At 33.4% G+C, this 22,846-nt stretch overlaps 2 protein-coding genes across 12 annotated transcripts; one reads left to right on the forward strand and one right to left on the reverse strand.

The window, feature by feature from the left end:
- Window positions 1-1,895: 1,895 nt before the first annotated feature.
- On the forward strand, window positions 1,896-10,921 carry LOC106771930 (polyadenylation and cleavage factor homolog 4). Of its 11 annotated transcripts, none has more exons than XR_002669046.1 (11): window positions 1,898-2,878; window positions 4,398-4,499; window positions 4,688-4,942; window positions 5,448-5,579; window positions 5,650-6,108; window positions 6,859-7,230; window positions 7,411-8,592; window positions 8,900-8,954; window positions 9,472-9,575; window positions 9,972-10,069; window positions 10,785-10,914. XR_002669046.1 is itself a non-coding variant. In XM_014657988.2 (9 exons), the coding sequence occupies exons 1-8, from the start codon at window positions 2,483-2,485 to the stop codon at window positions 8,909-8,911; spliced, it is 2,910 nt and encodes a 969-aa protein (XP_014513474.1). In that variant the 5' UTR covers window positions 1,898-2,482; the 3' UTR covers window positions 8,912-8,954; window positions 10,785-10,896. The 11 variants fall into 11 exon arrangements, 7 of the variants coding, with proteins under 7 accessions (XP_022640359.1, XP_014513474.1, XP_022640358.1 ...); XR_002669045.1 differs by having other exon boundaries at window positions 9,513-9,575; XR_002669044.1 differs by lacking the exon at window positions 9,972-10,069 and having other exon boundaries at window positions 10,785-10,921.
- Window positions 10,622-11,752, reverse strand: LOC106771931 (putative phytosulfokines 6). Its single transcript, XM_014657991.2, has 3 exons — window positions 11,406-11,752; window positions 11,267-11,328; window positions 10,622-10,997 (listed from the first exon to the last, which is right to left on the reverse strand). Exons 1-3 carry the CDS (start codon window positions 11,488-11,490, stop codon window positions 10,890-10,892), a joined length of 255 nt encoding a protein of 84 aa, XP_014513477.1. The 5' UTR covers window positions 11,491-11,752; the 3' UTR covers window positions 10,622-10,889.
- Window positions 11,753-22,846: the final 11,094 nt, after the last annotated feature.

Genomic DNA, 22,846 nt, shown 5'->3' on the forward strand with positions numbered 1-22,846 from the left:
AAGAGTTTAAAGAGTTACATCATTCATCCCGCCATTACACACAAGCCTTTACAAGAACACATCATATTCTCAACGAGATACAAAGTATAATTCAAGCAAGTTCACCAAGATCACAATTTCATATTAGACAACTAAGGGTAAACCTATAGTCTAGACGTAGATTAACTCCCCTTACTTTATTCTAGCCTAGGTCTAAAAATTTCTAGGTGTTCTAAGGTCCATAGGTCCTTCCCTTGTTCGTTCAACCAAGAAGCTTAACTCAACCTCGTGTTCTCTAGTTAGTCTTAGTGTTTTCCTTTTGATTTCATTAAAGAGAAATACAAAGCTTTTATGCTTGTCCTCAACCGCCCTAGATGTCAAATGGTTTCAAAAGAAGGAACCTATCTAAGAAATTTCTTCGTAGCCTTGAAGAAAATTTTGATATGAAGCTAAAAAAAGTCAAAATGCTACCGTAGAAAGTAAAGAAATGACAATGTGTTGGGAAAAGATAGAAGTTTTACGTCATGGATGATGAGAAGAAGAAAAATACGGGTTCCTTGGCCAAAACAATGAATTATTTGCATTTACTTAACAAGGACATCATGTTTTCTAATTCAAGCTTTTCATCCAAAAATACAATTATGTTCAATTCTCAAAAGCAATAAATTTTTCATTCAATTCTTTTAATATCAATAATTGTGGGCATTTTAATTCACTCAGTTAAAAGAAAAATGTTTTTCATCACAACTTTAATATTTAAATGGAAAAACATCCAAAATTTTCAATTTTCAATTGATTTAAAAGAGTTTTTGAAATCAAATACCTAATTGAATTCATTCGCATAAGAGGGAAATCAAACTTTAAATTAAACAATCATTTATCTTTCACAGATCATGTTATAAATGGGTTTTAGGCCTAACTCAATAAAACCCACTTTCTAATATAGTATCAGAGTCATGATTAAAGCCTATCCTAGCGAGTTCTAAGTGGGCATTTCTGTTTCTATTCCACCTGTTGTCGAGCCGCTATTGGACCACCCAATTTCTACTATCACGCACGAGATGCCTATACCTCGGCGTGAATGGGGTGTGTTGGAAGTCTCATATCGACTAGAGATAAGGTCAAATTATGATATATAAGTAAGGTGCAAATCTCACCTTACAAGCCAATTTTGTGGGATAGATTTAGGCCTAAAACCCACTTTTAACATATCAAACATTCATTGAAATAATTTACTTGCAAAAAAAAAATTAATTAATTTATTGTATTTATTTATGTCACACTAATAAATAAGATGAAAAGTGATTTTTTAAATATAAAAATTTAAAATAAGAACAAAAACCTTAGAAATCAAAACATAAAACATAGTTAGCTTTGTTTTTTCTTAATGTAATGTCATGCACATATACACACCTTATCGATTGATACAAAACTTTCCATTTCTATCAATTTTTCTCATAACTTCGAAAAGTGATGGTACCCTAGTGATTAAAAGGCCAACTTCCTGGCAACTATAGAATTATTATGTAAGATTTAACATCAAGCTTATAAAAAACCATTGAATTACAAAATGAATTGAAGATTTGGTGAAGAACATGTGAAAAAAAAAATCATAACGTATATTTTAGAAAGAAAATCATGATATATGCCACTTTGGTAATCTTATCCGTTCCAAATCTTCTAATATAGATTTAACAAGTAGACACATGGTAGTATATTTTAGTTTTGTATCTACTTCTATCCCAAGGTATTTTTTTTTGAAGAAAAATATCTCAAACAATTTTAAAATTTACAAAAAAGGAAAGTTAAAAGAATTTTAAAATTAGTAGCAATCTGGTTGCACTTGTTGATATTTTCTTCTATCACGCACCATGTCTCATTTAGTTAAATCTCAAAACCCCACCATTTTTCACCATATTTGGAAGATGGTCTCACTCACATACCTATTGATAAGTGTCCCCATCAAACACAAAATAAAAATAAAAAAAAAAACAGATTTTGGAGTCAAACAATAGACAAAAGCAGAGTTTATTAAGGAAATCCATCCATTTAAAATAGTCTCCTCCTTGAAAAACATGAGAAAATATCACAAGGCCTTGTCTGAAAAACCAGCTTTACTCTTACACTGTTATTTCATCTCTTCTTTGTCGAATTCCAACTATTCTTTTCTTCTTTACCCACACAGGAACAAATTTTCAAGGCTCTTCAACCCTCTCTGTTCTACCGCTCCTCCTCTTCTTCTTTTCTTATTGTACTAACGGAAATTAGGGTTTTATTGCTATTATCCTTGTACAATTTAGAATTGTTTTTGTTTTTGTTTCAGTTTTGTAGCTTTTCCTGCCTATTTCGATTGTTCTGGTTTGATGTAAATAATACAATAACAGCGAAGCTGTTTTCATCTTGTAATCTAGTTTATACATCTTTGTCGCGCAATTGTATCTAAGTTAGGGTTAGGATTGGGAGTTTATTTTTGTTTAGTTTTTGGGCGTTTGATTTGGCTGGCATGGAGAACTCGCGTAGACTGTTCGATAGATCGCGAGAGCCTGGACCGAAGAAGCCCCGATTGATGGAAGAGCTGGATCGGGCTCCGAATTCTGGTGCGAGACAGTTTCCTCAGCTACAAGTGATTTCTGGGGCTTCGACGTTACCGTCTGCAAGGTTTAGAACAAACGAAAGAGACGTTGAAAGCAATGAATTTGGTCGCCGGGGTGGTGCTGGAGGTGGCGGTTATCAGCCCCAGCCACTGCCATTTCAGGAGCTTGTTACTCAGTATAAGGCAGCTCTAGCAGAACTTACTTTCAACTCGAAACCGATAATTACCAACTTGACTATCATTGCAGGGGAGAACCAAGCTGCGGAGAAGGCCATTGCAGCAACTGTTTGTGCTAACATTCTAGAGGTGAACTTAGTTTATAGTACTGTGCAGCTGTTTCTCTGTTCAATTGTTGTTTTGTTAGGGATATGTAGCCAATTTCTGATTGAATTGAACGGATAGAAAAGGAAAGGAAATTTTATTATGTTGGTGATCCTGATAGAAAATTGTTGTAACATACTTGGAATAGAAAAGGAAAACGGGATCCTGATATTATGATAAATTGTGTCATTTCTTATGTTTTGTGGTGTGGTACAGCGTCTTTCCGAGAAAGAGCGACAGTATTGTAATGTTTGCCATTAATGGAATGTGGTTCTTTAGTGTTGTTACTGTTGTAGAAGTTGTCTGGTGATTGGGGAAAGAGTTGCAGTTGTCATGGGAAGAGAGAAACATGTATGGAGATATGGGCTTTATTATAATTTTCCAATTTCATTTCATTGGTCCACTCAACGCTTGGCGTATATAAAGCTCTGCAATCTAAATAAAAATAAACTTGAAAAGGCTATCATTCTTCAATCTGCAAGATTATGGCGGTTTGGTAATCATTTGCAACAGACAAGCAGCATCACTAGAGAGTGGTACACCACACTTGACCTGGTATTTTCTTGACTAAGTATGCACAAGGGGAGATGAATCTTTAAAATAATTTTAGTGAACACATTATGTGAACATTACCATTTCACTGTTGCCAATCTCATAAATGTTCTGTCTCTCCAGCTCCCTGTCTCCATTTCCAATATTTGTAATATACATTCTACTTTTACAGTATTTTGTCGCTTTGTAGATCACGAGCCAATGCATTACCTCTCTGGCTGTTTCTTTTTAGGTGTGGGGGGGAGGGGTTATATTTTAGACAGAATTTGTATAGTCCAGTTGTACAAAGACATTGTAATTTTATCATTTCATTTTTCTACTTGTACATTTGCTTTGATTGAGGGAGTTACATGTAGCATGTAATTTATGATAACAGAGATGTATCCCTCTAAAGTCAATTTGAATCAAATAGTGGGAGGAACCATTGGTATTTATTTTGATCTAAAGGTTGAATCATATTCTTTTTATAGGAATGGAGATTGTGGCTAAGACGTTTCATATTTCCTGAGTTTCCAAAGACCGCTCTAATACATCTTGTTCATTGTTAAGACTTTTGTTATATGTTGCACTGTTCCATGAAGGGCAACATATGATCAAAATGACCAATAAAAATGTTTATACTGTTTTTTGTGTTTGTTTACTTTTGTTAGTTATCTCCCTACTATGAGACCTTGACTGTTAGAGGCAACTAGAACTAAGGAATGAAATAACTAAATTTTGAACAGTCGTGACATTTTAGTGAAACTTCTATGTAATTTTAGATCCAATTGCTGTTGATATACTATTTCTGAATTTTCATTTTATTTACTGCTATTTTCCAAGTGCGAGCAGTATATTATTGGTTTCTGTTACTTTACACATGCAGGCTGTCTTTTCTTGTTCTTTGGTCATTAATCTTTTTGTAATACTAAAAGAGGTCCTTTTTTTATAAGTTGTGTTAATGAATTTCCAGGTTCCTAGTGATCAAAAGCTGCCATCACTTTATCTCTTAGACAGTATTGTTAAGAACATTGGGCGGGATTATATAAAATACTTCGCTGCCAGGCTACCTGAGGTCAGACATTTATTCTTCTTTTAGATAGTTGTTGATTTCGTTTTTCCTCTCTTGTAATCATCATCTTGTAATTGTCTATAAGTACGTTAAGTAGTTATGTTATGCAAGTACTCAAGTGCTGCATGTATTTGTGATTTTAGGTGTCTATTTTTATGTTGATAGTTTCTAATTACTCCTTTACATATTAGGTATTCTGCAAAGCATACAGACAGGTTGATCCTTCAGTCCATCAAAGTATGAGGCATCTTTTTGGAACTTGGAAAGGAGTCTTTCCTCCTCAGACCCTTCAGATTATTGAGAAAGAACTGGGCTTCACTTCTGCAGTCAATGGCTCATCTGCTTCTTCTACACTCAGGAGTGATTCACAGTCACAACGTCCACCTCATAGTATTCATGTTAATCCCAAGTATTTAGAAAGACAACGTCTTCAGCAGTCCAGCAGGGTGGGTGAAATGATTGCACCCTAATTTATCCTTTAAAGTTTTAGAACATTGATTTGGTTGGGATAGGTCAAGATATAAAATACAGAATTTATGTTGTGATGAATTGGATTATGAATTCATTCCATGGTGAAAATGGATTTGGATATATTATATGGATTAATTGAAGCACTTTAACTCTTTTTATCATTAACACTTTTTTGATTGACAATATGTCTTGTGAGTTATCGTAGGCAAGTCCGCTTTATACATCTAGTCAACCAACTCTAGCTTGGATGCATTAACTTGGAAACATTGAACTCTTCGCCCTGGTTGGGGGGATGGGTTTGTTAGAGCTACCTGTCACTGTTCTATAGATATTATCCATACAAATGTTGCCTTGCAGAGCTGATAATTTAACTGTTATAGAAAAAAGACATTTTACATGTTACTTTAAGCAGCCATATCCTTTCTTGTTTCACATCTCTAGTGCTTAATTCTTTTGGCATATACTTTTTCTGTCTTGAAGACTAAAGGAGTTGATGATATGACTGGAGCAATTTCAAACTCAAATGATGACCAAGAGATTCCTGGTAGAACTTTAGGTGTTTTACGATCATGGGTGGATCATAATGTTACTGTTAGCGTCAATGCACGTGAAGTAAAGTTTCTTTCCCCTTATTCCATTCACTGTCAGTTGTCATGATTTAATGTGATAATATACATTGCAGAATGATCATCGTGCTCGAAGAGATGCATTCAATGATTCTGTTCCAGAAAAGAGCACTAGTGCATCCTATGGAAGCAATGAACTTGGTTCCAATATTTCAAGGAATATAGGCTTGGGTATCAGCCGACCTAGTGGTAGGGTGACCGAGTCAGGACATGACAAAGGTTGGTACAACAAATCTGGTGTTGCTGCGGGGACCATGCCCGGGCAAAGAAATGGTTTGAGTCACAAGTATAGTTTTTCAAGTACTGAAGCACCAAAGTCCATGGTTTTGGATGCACATCATCAACCGGCACATAATATAACTAGCACACAGAGCAGTGTGATCTCAAATAGCTGGAAAAATTCCGAGGAAGAGGAGTACACATGGGATGAGATGAACTCTGGCTTGACTGGTCATGGTACATCAATTGTTAGCAGCTTGAGCAAAGATGCTTGGACTGCTGATGATGAGAATTTGGTAAGCTTGGTAGTAGTTGGTGATTTGGATATCAAAATGATGCAAAATATGTTCAGAAAAGGCCAAGTCCTACATTGGTTAGAAATAAAGCCTGAAGAGAGTATAAATCAGGAACAATCTGCATCTCACAAGCTTATTGAGTAGGCTCAACTCTATTTTCTAAAATGTTATTAGAGTCTATCCTAGATTCATTAAAAAATTAGGATTACTTACCATATTATCTATGTACCAAGTCCAGTACTGGTGGGCATGAGAGGTCATACTAGGAAAAACCCAATTCTTATTCTGACCAGTGATAAAGCCTGAAAAAGTATATATAGACAACTGTCACACTCACCTCAATCTGATTTGAGTTAGATCTATAGGGATGGTATTGGAAACAATATTTGGTTGAGAAATTCTTCATAAAGTTCTGTTTTAGGATGAAATAATATGCTAACTGCAGGTGGCCAGGACACTAATTGATACCCAACCCAAGCTTATAGGACTCTTAAAATTTAATGAAAAGAAGAAAAATAAAGGAAGTTGTTCCTAGAATTGGAATCTCACATATCCAGGACTCTGGGACTCAAATAACATGATCCTAATTTTCTAATTATTGTCAGTTAAACTCCAAATCCCTAGAAACACAGATCCTTCAATTACTGACCAGTTAATACAATAATCCTGGTTTTTTCCTGGTCATTTTGCATTGTTAAATTATGTAGCTATGCACATTAATTGTTGTGTATATATATATTTTGTGTGCAGGAAGTTGAAGATCGCATCCAAGTCAGAAATCCTTTTGTGGTAAATGCTGATAGAGAATTAGCTATTGAATCTCAAGCCAATGAAAAGAAACAATTTCCTGCATCTCAACATCATTCATCACTATCATGGCCATTGCAGGAGCAGCATTCTATTCATGAGTTGAATCGAAAAGCTGGTCACTCCAGCAGATTTGTGTCCACACTTGGTGCCATACCGACCAATACAAATGCCTCTACTGCCAGAATGGGGAGTCGGCCATTCCTGTCAAGTGCAACCATAGGATTGCCAGGAATTGCAGGACCCTTTCATTCTTTGGGAGCTGAAAACCCTTCAGGGCAGTCACCTTTGCAGCGGAGGTCTCCATCACCGCCAGTAAGTGTGCACTATTCTCATCCTGTGCAAAATTTGGCTGAGCAAGACCTTCCCCAGACATATAAGGCATCTGGATTTCTGGGAGGTCTGCAGAGCCACTATATTAAAGATTCTTCAACTGCTCTTCCCCCTAATATTCAGGATGGTCACTTACAAAGATCACAACTGAAAAATTTGCAGGGTCCATTCTCTTCAATGACTTTTCAGGCAAGGCATCAGCAGCAATTGGGCACTTCTCTTGAGGTCACTGTTAAGACTGAGAAGCCACCTGTGTCCAAGGTTCCTTTAGTCAGAGAAACTAAAAGTAGCATGAGTACAGGGAATCTTCCAACTCGATTAGGTGTTCGGCCTTCAAGAACAGGTGGTCCTTCCCCTGCCACATTAATTTCTTCAGTGTCCACAAGTGCATTACCATCTTCATTAGGTCCTTCTGGTGATAATTCATCTGCTCTCTCAAAAATGCCTCAAAGAAAGGCTGGACAACCACCTAGGTTATCTACTCTACCATCTGCTTCCTCTAATGTCAGCAGTGCCTCTGCCCAGACAAGTGATACCAGTAATAACTTGAATCCAATTGCCAACCTTTTAAGCTCTTTAGTTGCAAAAGGCTTGATATCTGCAGAAACAGAATCAACATCTAAGGTGCCCTCTGAGTTGCTGAATCGACTGGAAGAAGAAAGCGATAGCATTACCACCGGTAACTCTTTGCCTGTGGCCTCAATTTCTGGTTCTGCAGCTGTTCCAGTCCCTTCAATCAAAGATGAGGTTGATGACACTGCAAGAACGCCCCTATCCTTGTCTGAATCAACCAGTCCAGGAGTTGTAAATCTCATTGGCTTTGAGTTTAAGCATGATGTATTACGAGAATTCCATTCATCTGTAATTAGTGGATTATTTGATGATCTTCCACATCATTGCAGCATTTGTGGCTTTAGACTTAGATTCCAAAAGCAGTTCAATAGACACTTGGAGTGGCATGCCACAAGGGATAGAGAAGAGAATGGTTTAACTAAGGCATCGAGATGGTATCTTAAGTCAAGTGACTGGATTGTTGGCAAGGCTGAATATGTATCAGAGAATGAGGCTGATTCTGTAGATACATATGGCAATGAAGCAGACAGAAGTCAAGAGGATGCTATGGTTGTAGCAGATGAAAACCAATGCTTGTGTGTGTTGTGCGGTGAGCTATTTGAGGATTTTTATTGTGAGGAAAGTGGGGAATGGATGTTCAAAGGAGCTGTTTACTTTGCTAACTCTGATAGCAACAGTGAGATGGGAACCGGAGATATGGGTACTAGAAGGGGTCCCATCATTCATGCAAATTGCTTATCAGATAACTTGATTTCATGTGTCCCTGAGATGGTAAGACTTATTACTTGATATTCGTGGACAGAAACGAGGTTTTGTTTAAGTTTAATGTAACACATCTTTCCTATTTGAAAGAGGGTGTCTGCTCAAATTTTTGGTTTCTATGCTCTTGTATCAGTGGCAGTTGAGCATTGAAAGTTAACTTGCCCTGTTACCAGACAATGTCAGTTGATTGCCCTAGGTTCTCTGTCTCTCAAGTTTAAAAAACATGTTTTGTTATTTTGTTTCCCCCCACTATTTGCTTACTTCAAATTGAAGGACTTTTATTGCTGACAATGTCTGGACCTGTTACATTTTGCAGGGACAGGATTAAATCAAGTTAACATTGGAGCTCTGTTGTAACAAGAACTTAGTAGGTGAGGAAACTAAGGTTTACTTTGAATTAATCAAATCTTATGGCTCTTAATGCTAAATTGTTTTCTAATAGGTTTCTAGAGCTGTCAAAAGAATTTTGTGCACTTCCTTTTTCTTTTGTTTTCTATAGTTTGTTTTGCACTCAGGAAGGAGGAGGATATTCCTTAGTGTTCAGAGTATGTAAAGTGCGTTAGCTTTTCCACCTCAACTTTTGCTCATTGATGTGGTTGCATTACTTCATTTTGCTTATTGAAGTGGATTTTTGCCTTTTAAACAACATCTGGTTGTAATATGGGGCAAAGCACTGTGGTCGTTGTAGTTATCCCAAATGTTGGATGGCATTCTCTGTATCATATGAATTCCAACTATTCTGATTACCTTTAATATGTTTTCCTTACACCCTGTCCGCAAGGGGTTTCGGAATTGCAGTGTTACTTTCTACCGGGACATTGCTTTCCTAATGTTATAAATTTCATTTCTATGAACAATAGCGAATGTTGATTTGTATTTTTCTTGCAGAGTACTGACTGAGTTTTTCATTTTTTTGGCTTTCAATAAAGATGAAAGATGTACATTTCCTATTCGGATGCGGAGCCTTTATTGTTTAATGTTGATTCTGCTAGGTAAATACGCCTTTTCACCCCTAGCATTTAGTTGGTGAAGTATGTACTTAATGAATGATATTCGCACAGCATCTGTACGTTTTTGCCATTTTAGTCTGCGTTTTGCTTTTCTTGTCATTTATTTTTGCCACTGTCAAATTACTACCTGTTCCTTGTTGCTCAAGAGTTGATATTAAGTTTTCTTTGTGAAAACGTTCAATGACACATCAAAATGTTTGTTGGAGAGGACTCATTAGTCATCCAGGTGCTAATCTTGTTATTTATCAGTTAATGAAACTATTTCAATTATGTCGTGTCATAAATAGATTCATTAACTGATACCTTATTGGTACTTTATGTTATTTTTCTAACCTATCGGCTGCATATTTCAACTTCTTCCCCTTAACATTGGACTAGTGGTGCTTCTGTCAAATGCAACATCAACTGCTTATTGGTCACGGGCACTAAACTCCCTTAGGTCCAACAATTATAATTTGGGCTTCTGGAGGGATAAGGTATCCTAATTGTATATCTTCCTTTAAAAGAAGAAAAGGTTTAGTGTTCCAATTTCTTGACAAGTTACATCAAGGGCTATAGAATTGCAAATCATTTACACAACCAACACGAGTAAATAGACTTGTCACTGAATTCGATTCATTCATGATCACGAGAGTGCTGACATAGAAAATACTTCATATTAATTGTATTTTCGGTATCTGATTATCCTATTTGTGCAATTTTCTTTCTTAACAATTTTAACTTTTCCATTTGAACGAATTTTACAGTACTAGTTTACTTGTATTTATTTTGTTCTTGTTTTTAGACTTTTCATGTGGTGACATGTGATTAATGAAAATTTAAGATGTCAACATTTTGTAGTGATGTTTAACATGGTTTAAAAAAGAAAATGCTAATGTACTATGTGTGCAAGAGACGGAAATTGCATAATTACTAAATTTGAGAAACACAATAGGTAGACTTGGAACTGAGAGACTACTGAGAAATTAAAATTACACAAGTGATTCAAAAACTAAAAGGCATTTGTTTGGGCAAAGTGACCAAGGTGGTGACAGTTATATAGGAATAATTATATAAATAATATCAGACGTTTATGATTTGTGAATAAACATATACACCATGGAAAACGTATATCCCGAAAAATTATGTGATGATTCACCATCTATCCTTAGCTAATATAATTAATTATTTCTTTTTCATTTTCAATGACAGGCACAACTTGAATCCCGGAAAAAACAGAAGACGGTTTTATTGGTTTTATATCAGGGACTCGTACTTAATACTCTGCCTTTGAACCAAAGTTCAAGTCCAATTAATTCAAGGCTTGTGGTGTTGCGTGTAGATGTAATCCAAGTGCGCCTCCACCATCATCCTTCTGCTATTGCACCCTTCATCCTTCACAAAGCACTCCTCTGAACCCATTAACTGTATGAAATGACATCCAATTAGAGAAACATTTCCTGTTTTCAATCTCTTTAAAAAGTCTGTAGCAAACAGTGAACAGAAAGTGGAAACAGAAGACAATTCTTTTCACTAGTTTTTGTTAAAAGAAAACAATTACATTGTTACATTTAAAGTGAGAATAGAAATACAAGCAGAAAATATTTTATAGCATTTTGGTTTTAAACTGTGTGTATGAGAAAGCAACATGCAAATGGAGATGGAGATAGAGATAGGTTAAACATGAGACGTACTTCTTCCATATTGTCATTTAGGTGAAAGAAGGACCGATGATTGAGCTGCACTTCCTTCTCACCTATATAAAGTTGTGCGGTGAAGAAAGATATAATATATAATAGAATAGAATATAATATAGGATGTGATGTGATTTACCTTTGGGTGGTTGAAGGAGACGGGGAGAAACTAGGAAGGAGGAAAGAAGGAGAAGAAAGAAAAGAAAAGCAAAGTGTTGCTTCATTGATTGAATATTAAGGGAGTGAGAGATGAAAGCATGGTGGAAGAAGGAATAAATAAATAAGTGAAAGAAGTGATGTAGAAGGTGTTGAGTTGAGTCACGTGGTGAACCCCCCAAATAGTCCAGAAAATAGAAGCAGCTTCATGGGACCCTACCCATTTACCATCTTTGTCTTTAACTCAAAATCATCAATGGCAGCAACGTTAGTAGTCTCTTCATTCTTCATGTGACAACAGCATCGCATCATTTCGGTTTATCTCAGCAGAACAAGGATTGTCATTTTCATTGTGGTCCAAAACCCAGCTACAAAACAAAACCAATCACTTCCTTCTCATCTTTAAAATACTACTTACCATCTTTTAGAGGATGACATCACCAATACGTATTTATTTTCCATCTTCACAGACCATTAATCTCTCATCTTCCTGTGTCCACAGCTGTTTCCCTCTTCATTCAACTTTTTTTTTTTATAATTTAATATTACTTTCCCTAAAGTTTCTTTATAAACTTTTTGTTGAGAATTATCCAATTCTTTATTAATTTAATTTGAATTCTCATAAACACGTATTTGTTACTTAAAGTAATTTTCTCTCAACTCAATATTGCGAACCGTCTCAATAATAATTAATTATGAGCCAATTCCATATAAAAAATAATCATACCATTTTCAACAATATAAATTTATGGGTTTCTCTTTAATTTTCTTATTTTTACATTTTGAATTTTTCATAAGACATTAACTTCTATCCTTTCTTACCATTATATCAATGGTGGTGTTAGGTTGTTAAGATCAAATATATGAGCTAGTTAGACTGATAGGGTTGAAGTCCGATTGAATTATAAATGTTGATTAAATTAAATCTTAAGCTGAGTTAAATAAATTTTAATTGGATCATTATATAATTCACCATCAATGTTTTTTATAATTATTTATTAATTTTAATTATGTAGATTGACATTTTAGTTTTTTCAAAACTAAAATATAGTTTGATAATTTAAATTTTTAATTTATTTGTTTTATCTAATTATATAAGTTAATATTTCATTATTTAATTATCATCTTTATAATATTATTTCTTAACTCTGGTTAGTGTTTAGTGAGATAGACAAATATCCTCATCCTATTGCTATGAACTCACGAATTGAATTAGTCTCTTTTAATATTTGATTCTACCACAATAAATATATGAAAAAAATTAGAAAAACAAAATATGTTTAAATGAATCTATCTCCTTAAATAAGTTAGATTACAAAACTTTTAATTTATAAAAACTCACTTTTAGTTAAACTCATAATAAACTAACTTTGATAAGATTGACTCATTTCACACTCTTATTATAATCTTAATTTATAATAATATTATATCAAAATATATGATTTTTTTTTTCTGTAATGAATCGTTGTCATGGTCGACAAACATTACATTATTATGTTGTATAGCAAAGAACTCTTGAGCAGACAGGGTCTACCCAATGACGTGAGGATTTGTGATGAAACTAGAAGCAGTAAGAAAAGGACAAAGTTAAAAAAACTGAGTAGAGATGTTGGACCACTGATGAATCCTTGAATTAGTGAGAGTGTTAACCTTTGGTAAAGTTATATATATTATTCTTATCTGCTCACTCTAAACTATACTTTTCCTATCTATTGAGTAATATGAATCATCATGTGCAATGCACATTCCATAAAAAAAACATGTTTGTATACCAATTCTTAATTAAATTGACAACTTCCACTCAGCTTTTTCAATGTGTTTAAGCACAAATGTTCACAATGGTTCTTCTTGGCTAAATAATAACAACCAAAAAGTACAACTTTCTGTGCCTTAAACGTCAATCATTCTTAAGTCTAAAAGGTAACATAATACAAAATTATTTTCATACACTGAATCATCTTATTATAATTGTGAAGATTATTAATAAAAGAAGTATCGAATAAAAATAAGATAAGTTTATAATTTATATATATATATATATATATATATATATATATTTGGTAAGAAAATGTATTGAAAATTTTACAAATTAAATAAAACAAATTTGTAATATGTAAAACTTTAAAATGAGTAGTTATTTGTCTCTTATAAATGTGCTTTACTAATATAATTATGATAATAATTATAGTAGTGATATTATGACATATTTTTATAGTAATTTAACACACTGTACAATAGTAAAATAATTATAAAAAAGTAAATTTTTATATATTTAAAAAAAATAAAATAAGAAAGGATAAATTTATATGTCTAAAAGTATATTTTTCTAACCATTATTGTAATCCGAGAAGGTGCTTACAAACAAAATCTGTGCAATAATGGATGGGGCAGGCTAGATGTACATGTTTATTTGGAGGATTTCACATCACTAAAAAAGGTTCTTTTTTTCTTTTCATTTATCACTTTTTTTTTTCGTTAAAGTAATTTGTACGAGGAATGTAAATGGGTGGTAAGAAAAAATAATGCCAATCAAACCTGATTTCATTTAAGACATGAATAAATTTTGGTAAAAAAAATTAGGGTGTTGCTGCTTTCACCACCACCAAATACTCCCACCATCTTCCCATGACAAATTTGTCTTTATTTACTCTGCAGTAAATTTTCACTAACATTAACCTACTTCATTAATGGTCATCCTTTTACAAGAATGTACCCCCACACCAAACTTGCACACGAAATTCAGCTATCCTTTTCTTTCTTTTTTCTGTGTTTCATTGTTCTCTCTGAGGGTGTGTAGTGCTCTAAGTGTGTGCAGTGGTGGGCTTTTCTTGGTGGGAGGTTGCAAGTGGTACAAAGAATTAGTGGTGACAGAGTTTGGTGTTTGTGGTGATGGTTACCGTAGACAACAGAGGAAACTTTCGTCGTAGGTGTGCGAAGGAGTTATGGTAATCTTTTAACGAATGTGATAATCCGTTGACAGATATCAACATTCACTAAAGGGAAAATGATGTTGATATCCGTTATCTCTGCTGAAACGGATGTCAACACATCCGTTGACGGATATGCCACATTCCTAGGAATGTATAATTTTATTTTTATTTATTTTGATTTTTGTTATTTAAACAGATATACCACATCCGTTGAAGGTTGATTTTTTTTTCGTAGTTTTTAGTTTATTAAATTATTGTATTTTAAATTAATTTGTTTAGTATTTAAAATTTTTATTTTTTTTAAATATGTTAGATAATTATATGTAAATTAATTTTATTTTATTTAATGAAATAATTATTATTAATTTAATTAAATTGATTTTTGTTTTATTTAATTGATTATTTAAAATTTAATTTATTTTATTACTTAAACGGATATGCCACATCCGATGTGGCTAACGGATGTGGATGATGTGGCCACATCCACATCCGTTGAAGGTTGAATTTATTTTTTATAGGTTTTAGTTTATTAAATTAATTTAATTTAAATAATTTATTTAGTATTTAAAATTTTTAGTTTTTTATAATATGTTAGGTAATTATATGCAAGAGAGTGGGGTGAGGAGAGATCTAAAAATGGAGAAGTAGGAACAAATGGATGATGGATCTCAAAAATGAGAAAGTGAGAATTGGGAGAGTTTGGGGGAGTGGAGGTGCCCGGTAAAGATAAAGAGTGAAAACGAGGTAGAGAATTAGGTTTTAGAAAGAAAAAATAAATATAAGGTAAAAAGGGATACTTTTGACATTAAAAAAATATTGGAGAGGTGCATCGAGTATTCGTGAGGGTGGAGGGAGCAACTCCCAAAGGATTAATTCTTATACTTCAAATGAAATGAAAGTTATTAGAGCGGTCAAAATGTGTTATAATTCATGGATTAACCCGAATGAGTTTATTATTATTATTATATATTAATTTTATAATGACAAAAAATTATTTAAACTTGAAGTAGTCCATGAATTATAACAAAATAAACAAAATAATTTAAATCTCACCGTAATTATTTAAACTTGACTCATTCGGGTTAAACTCATGGTGAGTCAGGTTAGTCCACCAATTTACTTACCTAACTTTATTCTATTAAAATTTAATTTTAATTTAATAAAAAAAATATTTATTATTTTTTGCTTGAAAAAATTATTTAAGTTCTTTATTTTCAAAACTAATTAAATAACACATGTTGGGAGTGAAATTTGGGAGTGAAATTTGTTTAGATTTGAATTACAGAAAATTTGTAATTTTTTTTTTATTTTAAAAAAATTGTAATTAATTGAGCCAATGAGTTAATGTGTTTACCCACCAATCAGTGGTGGATCAACTCGAATTTAAATTTTTCTGACTCGCTAATAAATGAGCCGGGTTAAATTAACTTACTAAATGATAACCCGTGATGAACAATGTCAAATCAAATTGTACCAGGTGATTTTTTTGGGGAGCACTAAATTTATGCAACTTGTGGCCAGCTACAGAATAATTTCTGGCATACTCTTTTTAACATTTTGTGATTGGAAGAAATTAGATTGATTAATTAAATGACCTTTGTTCAACTCTTTGTTTGATAGATCTCACTTCTTCTTAGTGGAATTCACTTAAAAGTTATAAAAGAGAAAATTCCAAGCATATCTCTTTTGCAATGATTCATTCCATGAGTTTAATTCACGATCTTTATTGAAATTGGTCCACAAATTTCACTAATTGTCATAATTTAAAGGGTTAAATATGTTTTTAGTCCCTATACTTTGGGGCGATTTTAGTTTTAGTCCCTCACAATTTAGTCCTTCAACTTTAGAAAACTCTGGTTTTAGTCATTTTTACCAAATTTTTTTTAACTTTATTTGTTGTTTCAAGCACTAAACAGTATAAATTTGTCAAACAGTATAAACAATCCAAATGCTATAATGAAACGCGTTTGAAACAGTAAATAAAGTTAAAAAAATTTGGTAAAAAGGAATAAAACCAGAGTTTTCTAAAGTTGAAGGACTAAATTGTACCTTAATTTGAAAAAGGGACTAAAACCAAAATCGTCCCAAAGTATAGGGACTAAAAACATATTTAACCCTAATTTAAATTATTTTTAAAGTAATATATTAATAATAATGCTTTAAGTAAAAACAGTATCGATAAAGATTGAAACTTTCAGTTTATGATTTTTACTTTTACTTATTATTAAATAAATATTTATGATAAAATGTAAATATATGGATTTAGGCAAATAATTATTGCATTTATATTAATATAAACAATTCGATTTTGAACTATACATAAAAATATACTCATTTTAATAATTTTAACTCTTTATGACATGAAAAGCCTCTAACGTAATGTAATGAACATACTAATTTTGATGATAAACACTTCGCATAATATAATTAACAAAAACAAATAGTAATGAGTATAAAATGTTAAAGAATTAAAAAGAATGGTAGAACTTTAAGTAAAAAGAAAGAACAGCTATAAAGTAAAGAATTACATTGTAAGACAAGTCATCCTATTAACAGTCATTACGTCAGTATGTTTTAATAGAAGTTAGTTTTTTACAAATATATTACTGAATTTCATAGTGCCTACTACGTCTTATTTATAATGTAAAAAATAATAGTTAACATGTGTGACAAATAAAACTTCCATAATTAATTAATATTGCTGAAGTACTACAAACATGTGTTATGATTTTCCGTTAATTAATGTCTTTGTAACCACCTATTAATTCACTTTCATTACATGTAGTTGCTTACTTATCCCTTCAATCAAGCTTCATCAAAATTATGATTTAAGGTTACTTTTTTGTAGCATAATGTTTAAGAAATATCCATGATGAGAAATAAGGATCAATTTCTGGATATTATTATGAAAATGTTTTGTTGTAAACCAATATCAAAACAAGAGGCTATGCTGATAAATAGAAGAGACTTAAGATTTGTGATTTGATTCAATTGATTAAGTTTGAGATCCTAATTTTTGACATGTCAATGTTACTAGTTGCTTTGAATATTTGCATATTTACTTTACAACTAAACTAAGAGAAAAAAATTAGAAAAACAAAATACAAACCTATGAAAATCTATGTTACTAAAGATTAAAATACAAATCATAAAAGTTATTATGTTCTTTTTATTTCTCCATGTTTTCTTCAAGTCTTTTAAGTATTTATGATTATATCATTTAGAGTACATTAAATTGTTGGAATGTTTAGACACTATAAAAAGGAATGTTACTTAGTGATTTTTTCTTTTAAATTTTGGGAGGATTTTTACCCTCCACAAATTAATTTGTTGAGAGTCTTCCAAACCTTTATGGAAGGTTTTTAACCTCCTTTGTTTTCAGCTATTTTATTATAAAAATTACGTGCATTTTTTGCTTTTTTTTGGGATATTCTATTCAATTTGACAATTATACTTTAGAGGTTTTAACCTTCGTCATTTGTATTATTTAGTTTGAGGGTTTATTATTTTATTTTGCTTACGTTATTTAATTTATGTCACCATTTAAGGTGTTTATATGTTTGTATCAACAATACTTATTTATAACAGGATTAAAATATATTAATGTAACAAAAAGAAATGACAAATAAATATCATTTCATTATCAAAATCACCATGGTAACATACAAGTAATTTAAAATGAAATGTAATTACAACTTAATCAATAATTATTCAAAATTTATAATAGTTAAATATTGTTTCATCCTAAAAAACATCATAAACTTCCTAAATATTATTACGACAAAATGATTGTTTTATACCCAAAGGAGATTCAGACTCATTTCATCACCAGGTTGCTGAAATGATAAAAAAAAGGATAAGTTAAATAAACAATGACATAAGTGTATGAAATTCTTCAACACCATGAAAACCACAAAACAACCTACATATTCATCCAAAGCCATAAAAAGTTTCGGCCAGATCACAACAACAATTCAACCTTAGTCAACAAAGCAAAACATATTATTAACATCATAATTTAAAATTTCTAAGCAACATTATTCATACACATAGCAAGAAAAATTGAACTTAAATAAAAATCCAAAAGAACTTAAATACTTTAACACCACATACCACATATGTCCATAGACCACTCAAGCCATAATAAAATTTACCACTCAATACATTTCATAATAGATTCCATTAATCCTTAAACACCCCAAAATATTGAAACAGTTCAGTAGCAATTATTTCTTAATACCAAATGGATGCGACATAGTTAAGACAAGGAGAGCAAACTATAATGAATATTTTACAAAACTAAGAATTATTTGGGACGACCTCAAGAACTTTCGTCTAAATCCTATTTGAAGATGCTAAGGTTCTTGCAATGTTTTATATTTGATCGCTCAAAGAAAAGCGAAAGACCATGCAATGCAATTCTTAAGGGGCTTAAGCGAATAATATATAATATCAAGTCACATATGTTGTTAATGGATCCTTTACCTTATATCTTGATAATATTTTCTTATGTTTGACAATAAGAAAGATAGTTAAATGGGAATAATGTGAATTCCAATTTAGAAAACAAGGTTATAGCTACTACCAATGTATTGACATGTTCCTTTTGTGGGAAGAATGGGAATGCTGAATCTATGCATTATAGGAAGAATGAATTCTTGAATAAGAAAGGAAAACGTGTAGGCATTCATTGTGGTATGAGTGGTCACATGATAACGGTTGAAATACTATTATTTTTATACTTAATTTTGATACTTAAAACACCCTGTATGACTTAGAAACTAACTTGAAATCATGCTTTTGCTTAAGTTATGAGAAAGTTATGAGAATAAGAGAGTTGAAGGTGGTATTATTGGTTTTATGCTTGGTTTTCCTTTTCTTGACAGGAATTAAGGTGATTTGGAAGAAGATGCTGAAGTAGTAAGGAGTTGGAGTCAGGAAAAGTTGGAAAAGTAGCACATAGAAGAATCGCAGATGGTGTTGAGTGCCTTTTTGGGGCGCTGAACGCAAGTTTCTTATGTCTCATGCTTGAGCGCCGCCGCTGAGCGTCAATCAAGTGCCGCAACCACTGCCTGGGCCCCCTTTTGGGGCATTAAGTGATAACGGTTGAAATACTATTATTTTTATACTTAATTTTGATATTAAAAACACCCTTTATGACTTAGACACTAGCTTGAAATCATGCTTTTGCTTAAGTTGAGAGAATAAGAGAGTTGAAGGTGGTATTATTGGTTTTATGCTTGGCTTTCCTTGTTTTGACAATTAAGGTGATTTGGATGAAGAACTTGAAATAGTAAGGAGTTGGAGTCAGGAGAAGGTGGAAAAGTAGTACTGATAACGGTTGAAAAACAATTATTTTCATGTTTCATTTGAGATCAAAATACACCCTTTAAGGCTTAGAATGAGCTTAGAATCAAGCAAAACGCGTAAGTTGAGTAAGTTGAGAGTCAAAAGCTGTTTTAGAGATATTATGCTTGTTTTGCATTGTTTTGCAGCATTTTTGATGAAAATGAAGAATGGGATTGAAGATGGAAGGTCTTAGACTCAGGATAGAAGAAGAAACATGAAAAAAAGAAGAATCTAGAAACCGCCCAGCGCCAAAATTCACCACTGGGCGGCCAAATGCGAGGAGGAACCACTGTCAGGCGCCCAGCCAGGCGATTTTGCGACTAGGGGAAAACCGCCGGGCGGCACAATTCACCGCTGGGCGGTGGCGCAATGATGAGGAAACGGCCGGGCGTGAAAAGTGTGACGCTGGGCAGTTGTCTGCTGGGCTTGGGCCTAAATTTTATGACGCTCCTCAGCTATAAATAGCCCTAGTGCGAGTTTAGATTCATTCTTTTGATAGAAGAGGGCGGCCAGACCTAATTTTCACTCCTTGGAGAAGATCTCTTGGATGCTTAGGCTCCTTTTTATCCAATCTAGGGTTTGCTTTTCCATTCTTCCATCATTTTTCATCTAAGTTCACCATGAAAATGGTGAACTAAGCCCTTTTGTTGTTGGGGAGCAATGTCATATTTTGAAACTCTCTTTTATTGAAACTCTTATTTATTTATATGCTTGTCGTATGCTTTGATTATCAATTATTGGGTTTCTCATCTGCGCTTAATGCTTTTATCGTTTAACTCATTCGATAATTGTTGTTTGTCTGTATTAATACAGGAACATACAATACTATCATGAAGTGGGGGAAATTCCTGGATTAAGCAATACCACATAGGGATAGGGGGTAGGACGATCAATTGTTTTCGCTTCCGTTTATAATGCATTATTAGTTACCAGGGGAGACTAGGGATAACAAGCCAGTAATTAATAATAGGCTCTTTTCGCCAAGGGATCGGGTTAAGGGTAGACTAAGAAAGTTTGCATGAAAATTAGATAATAAAGCAAATTAAATAAGAGGAGTAGATAAGAGAGAGTGGATAAGATGAAATTGTAAACCCCAACAACTCCATTCATCCATAGTCTTTTCCTCGTCAATTGAATCAATCACATTTGCATGTTTATTTGTTGTTTCTTGCATCTAAACCAATTAATTTCTCTTTGCAAGTCTTACGATTTCACTTTACACGAACGATAAGGGCTTCGAGTTCCTTGGGAAGAACGATATTGGGTTTACCAATTATATTACTTGGAAAGATCTGGTACACTTGCCAGAGTGTCAACAAGTACATAGAAGAATCGTAGAGAGCGCTGAGCGTTAGTGTGGGGCTCTAAGCGCCAATTTCTACTGTTTCACGCTTGGACGCCACCGTTGAGCTTTAGGATCTTCTATCTCACACGTAAGCGCCACTGGTGAGCGCCAGAGTCTCTTGTCTCACACCTGAGCACCACTGCTGAGCGTCATTTAAGATATGCACTTTCCACTAAGCGCCCTTTTTAGCGTTGAGCGCTGACAACGTGGGCTTAGGCCAATTTCTGCTATTTTTTATAAACTATATAAGGGTTTGGACGACCTAGAGGGTCTATCTTTTGACAGAAAGAAGTGCAAAAACATTTCGTTCACCCCTAGGAGGCATATTTTGGATGTGGAAGCTCCGATCTTCAACTTTTAGGGTTTTATCTTTTATTCTTTTCCTTATTTCATCTAGGTTCACCATGTCTATGGTGAAGTAAACTTCCATTGTTGTTGGGGGAAACAATGTAATCCTTTGAAACTCTCATGTATTGAATTGATATATATTATATATATGCTTTACTTCATTAATTGTTAGGGTTTTTCCTCCATACTCAATGCTTGCTTTGTTTAACTCATTCAATTGCATGATTCTTGATTTTGTCGATATGGACACATACGAGGAAATATAGAACTGGGAAAATTCTCCCAAAGGTAGTATTACCTAGACATAGGAATATGAGGGTTGGTTGCATATACACTCTTGTGCTTCACAATTAATTATTAGGGATGCTAGGAATTGATTGAACTCGTAATTAAGGATAGACTTATCTCATTGAGACTTCGAGTTTAAGTGTTTTAGAGGGTGGCATTAACATTAATGAAAAAGTTGAATTCTTAAATACATGAGAGTGGATAGGATAAGTCAGAAATTCAAACAACACAATCATTCCATATTTTATCAACCATTCACCTGTGCATTCTTTTGGTCAATTGATTAACACTTGCATTCATATTTATTTTCTGCATTATAAAAACCAAATGTTTTGTCCTCAAGTCTTAAATAATCAACAAATCTCATGTCTGTCTAGGCCATGAGTCTCTAGGGAAAACGATACTTGGATTTACCATTTATATTACTTGATACGATTTGGTATACTTGTCGAAGTCCAAACAAGTTTTTGGTGCCGTTGTCGGGGACTTGTGGTTTAACTATTCTATTCGTGTGATTATTGATTAACTTTGACTTGATTTTTTATTTATTTATTTTTGTTTGTTCTAATAAGTGCTTGCTAGGGTTTTGTTTTCTTGTGTATGCAGGATACAATTCATGCTAAGAGCAAGAAAAATTCAGAACCTCTTCTTGAAGGATTGAGTGGAATAAGAAGGAGAAGGAAAAATAGAACATCTAGAGAATTATTCCCTTCTCCAGAAACACTTTTACAACCCTTATCACAGGAATCTGACCATAGTACTGAAGAGATGGTTGGAGAGAAAAATGAAAGACACACTCTGGCGGATTACACCACTGTTGTTGGCCCTCATCACTTTAATAGCATTGCAAGGCCAAGGGTCAATGCTACAAACATGGAGGTGAAACCGGCGTTGATATAATTGGTGAAGAGCAACCAATTCAATGGACCATCTCATGAAAGTCCATATGAGCATCTGACCATTCAATGAGATTTGCAATACTGTGAAGATCAATGGTGTGCCGGATGACACTATAAAGCTTAGTTTGTTTCCTTTCTCATTGGGAGACAATGATAAGCTATGGTTGAATTCTTTCCCCGAAGGATAGCTTTACTGACTGGAAAGCTGTGGTTTCAAAGTTTCTGAACAAGTACTTCCCACAGTCTAAAATCAACAAGGGAAGCA

This window comes from Vigna radiata, chromosome 8 (assembly GCF_000741045.1).
Source record: "Vigna radiata var. radiata cultivar VC1973A chromosome 8, Vradiata_ver6, whole genome shotgun sequence".
Classification (NCBI taxonomy): domain Eukaryota; kingdom Viridiplantae; phylum Streptophyta; class Magnoliopsida; order Fabales; family Fabaceae; genus Vigna; species Vigna radiata.

What these genes read in the sequence shown, in the direction of transcription:
- LOC106771931 (XM_014657991.2), bottom strand. Translation starts at nt 11,490, where the DNA reads ATGAAGCAACACTTTGCTTTTCTTTTCTTTCTTCTCCTTCTTTCCTCC. An exon ending in TCTCCTTCAACCACCCAAAG is followed by an intron (nt 11,329 to 11,405) that starts GTAAATCACATC and finishes AACTTTATATAG; the next exon opens with GTGAGAAGGAAGTGCAGCTC. An exon ending in TAAATGACAATATGGAAGAA is followed by an intron (nt 10,998 to 11,266) that starts GTACGTCTCATG and finishes CATTTCATACAG; the next exon opens with TTAATGGGTTCAGAGGAGTG.
- LOC106771930 (XM_022784636.1), top strand. Translation starts at nt 2,483, where the DNA reads ATGGAGAACTCGCGTAGACTGTTCGATAGATCGCGAGAGCCTGGACCG. An exon ending in GTCTTCAGCAGTCCAGCAGG is followed by an intron (nt 4,943 to 5,447) that starts GTGGGTGAAATG and finishes TCTGTCTTGAAG; the next exon opens with ACTAAAGGAGTTGATGATAT. An exon ending in CTGCTGATGATGAGAATTTG is followed by an intron (nt 6,109 to 6,858) that starts GTAAGCTTGGTA and finishes TTTTGTGTGCAG; the next exon opens with GAAGTTGAAGATCGCATCCA.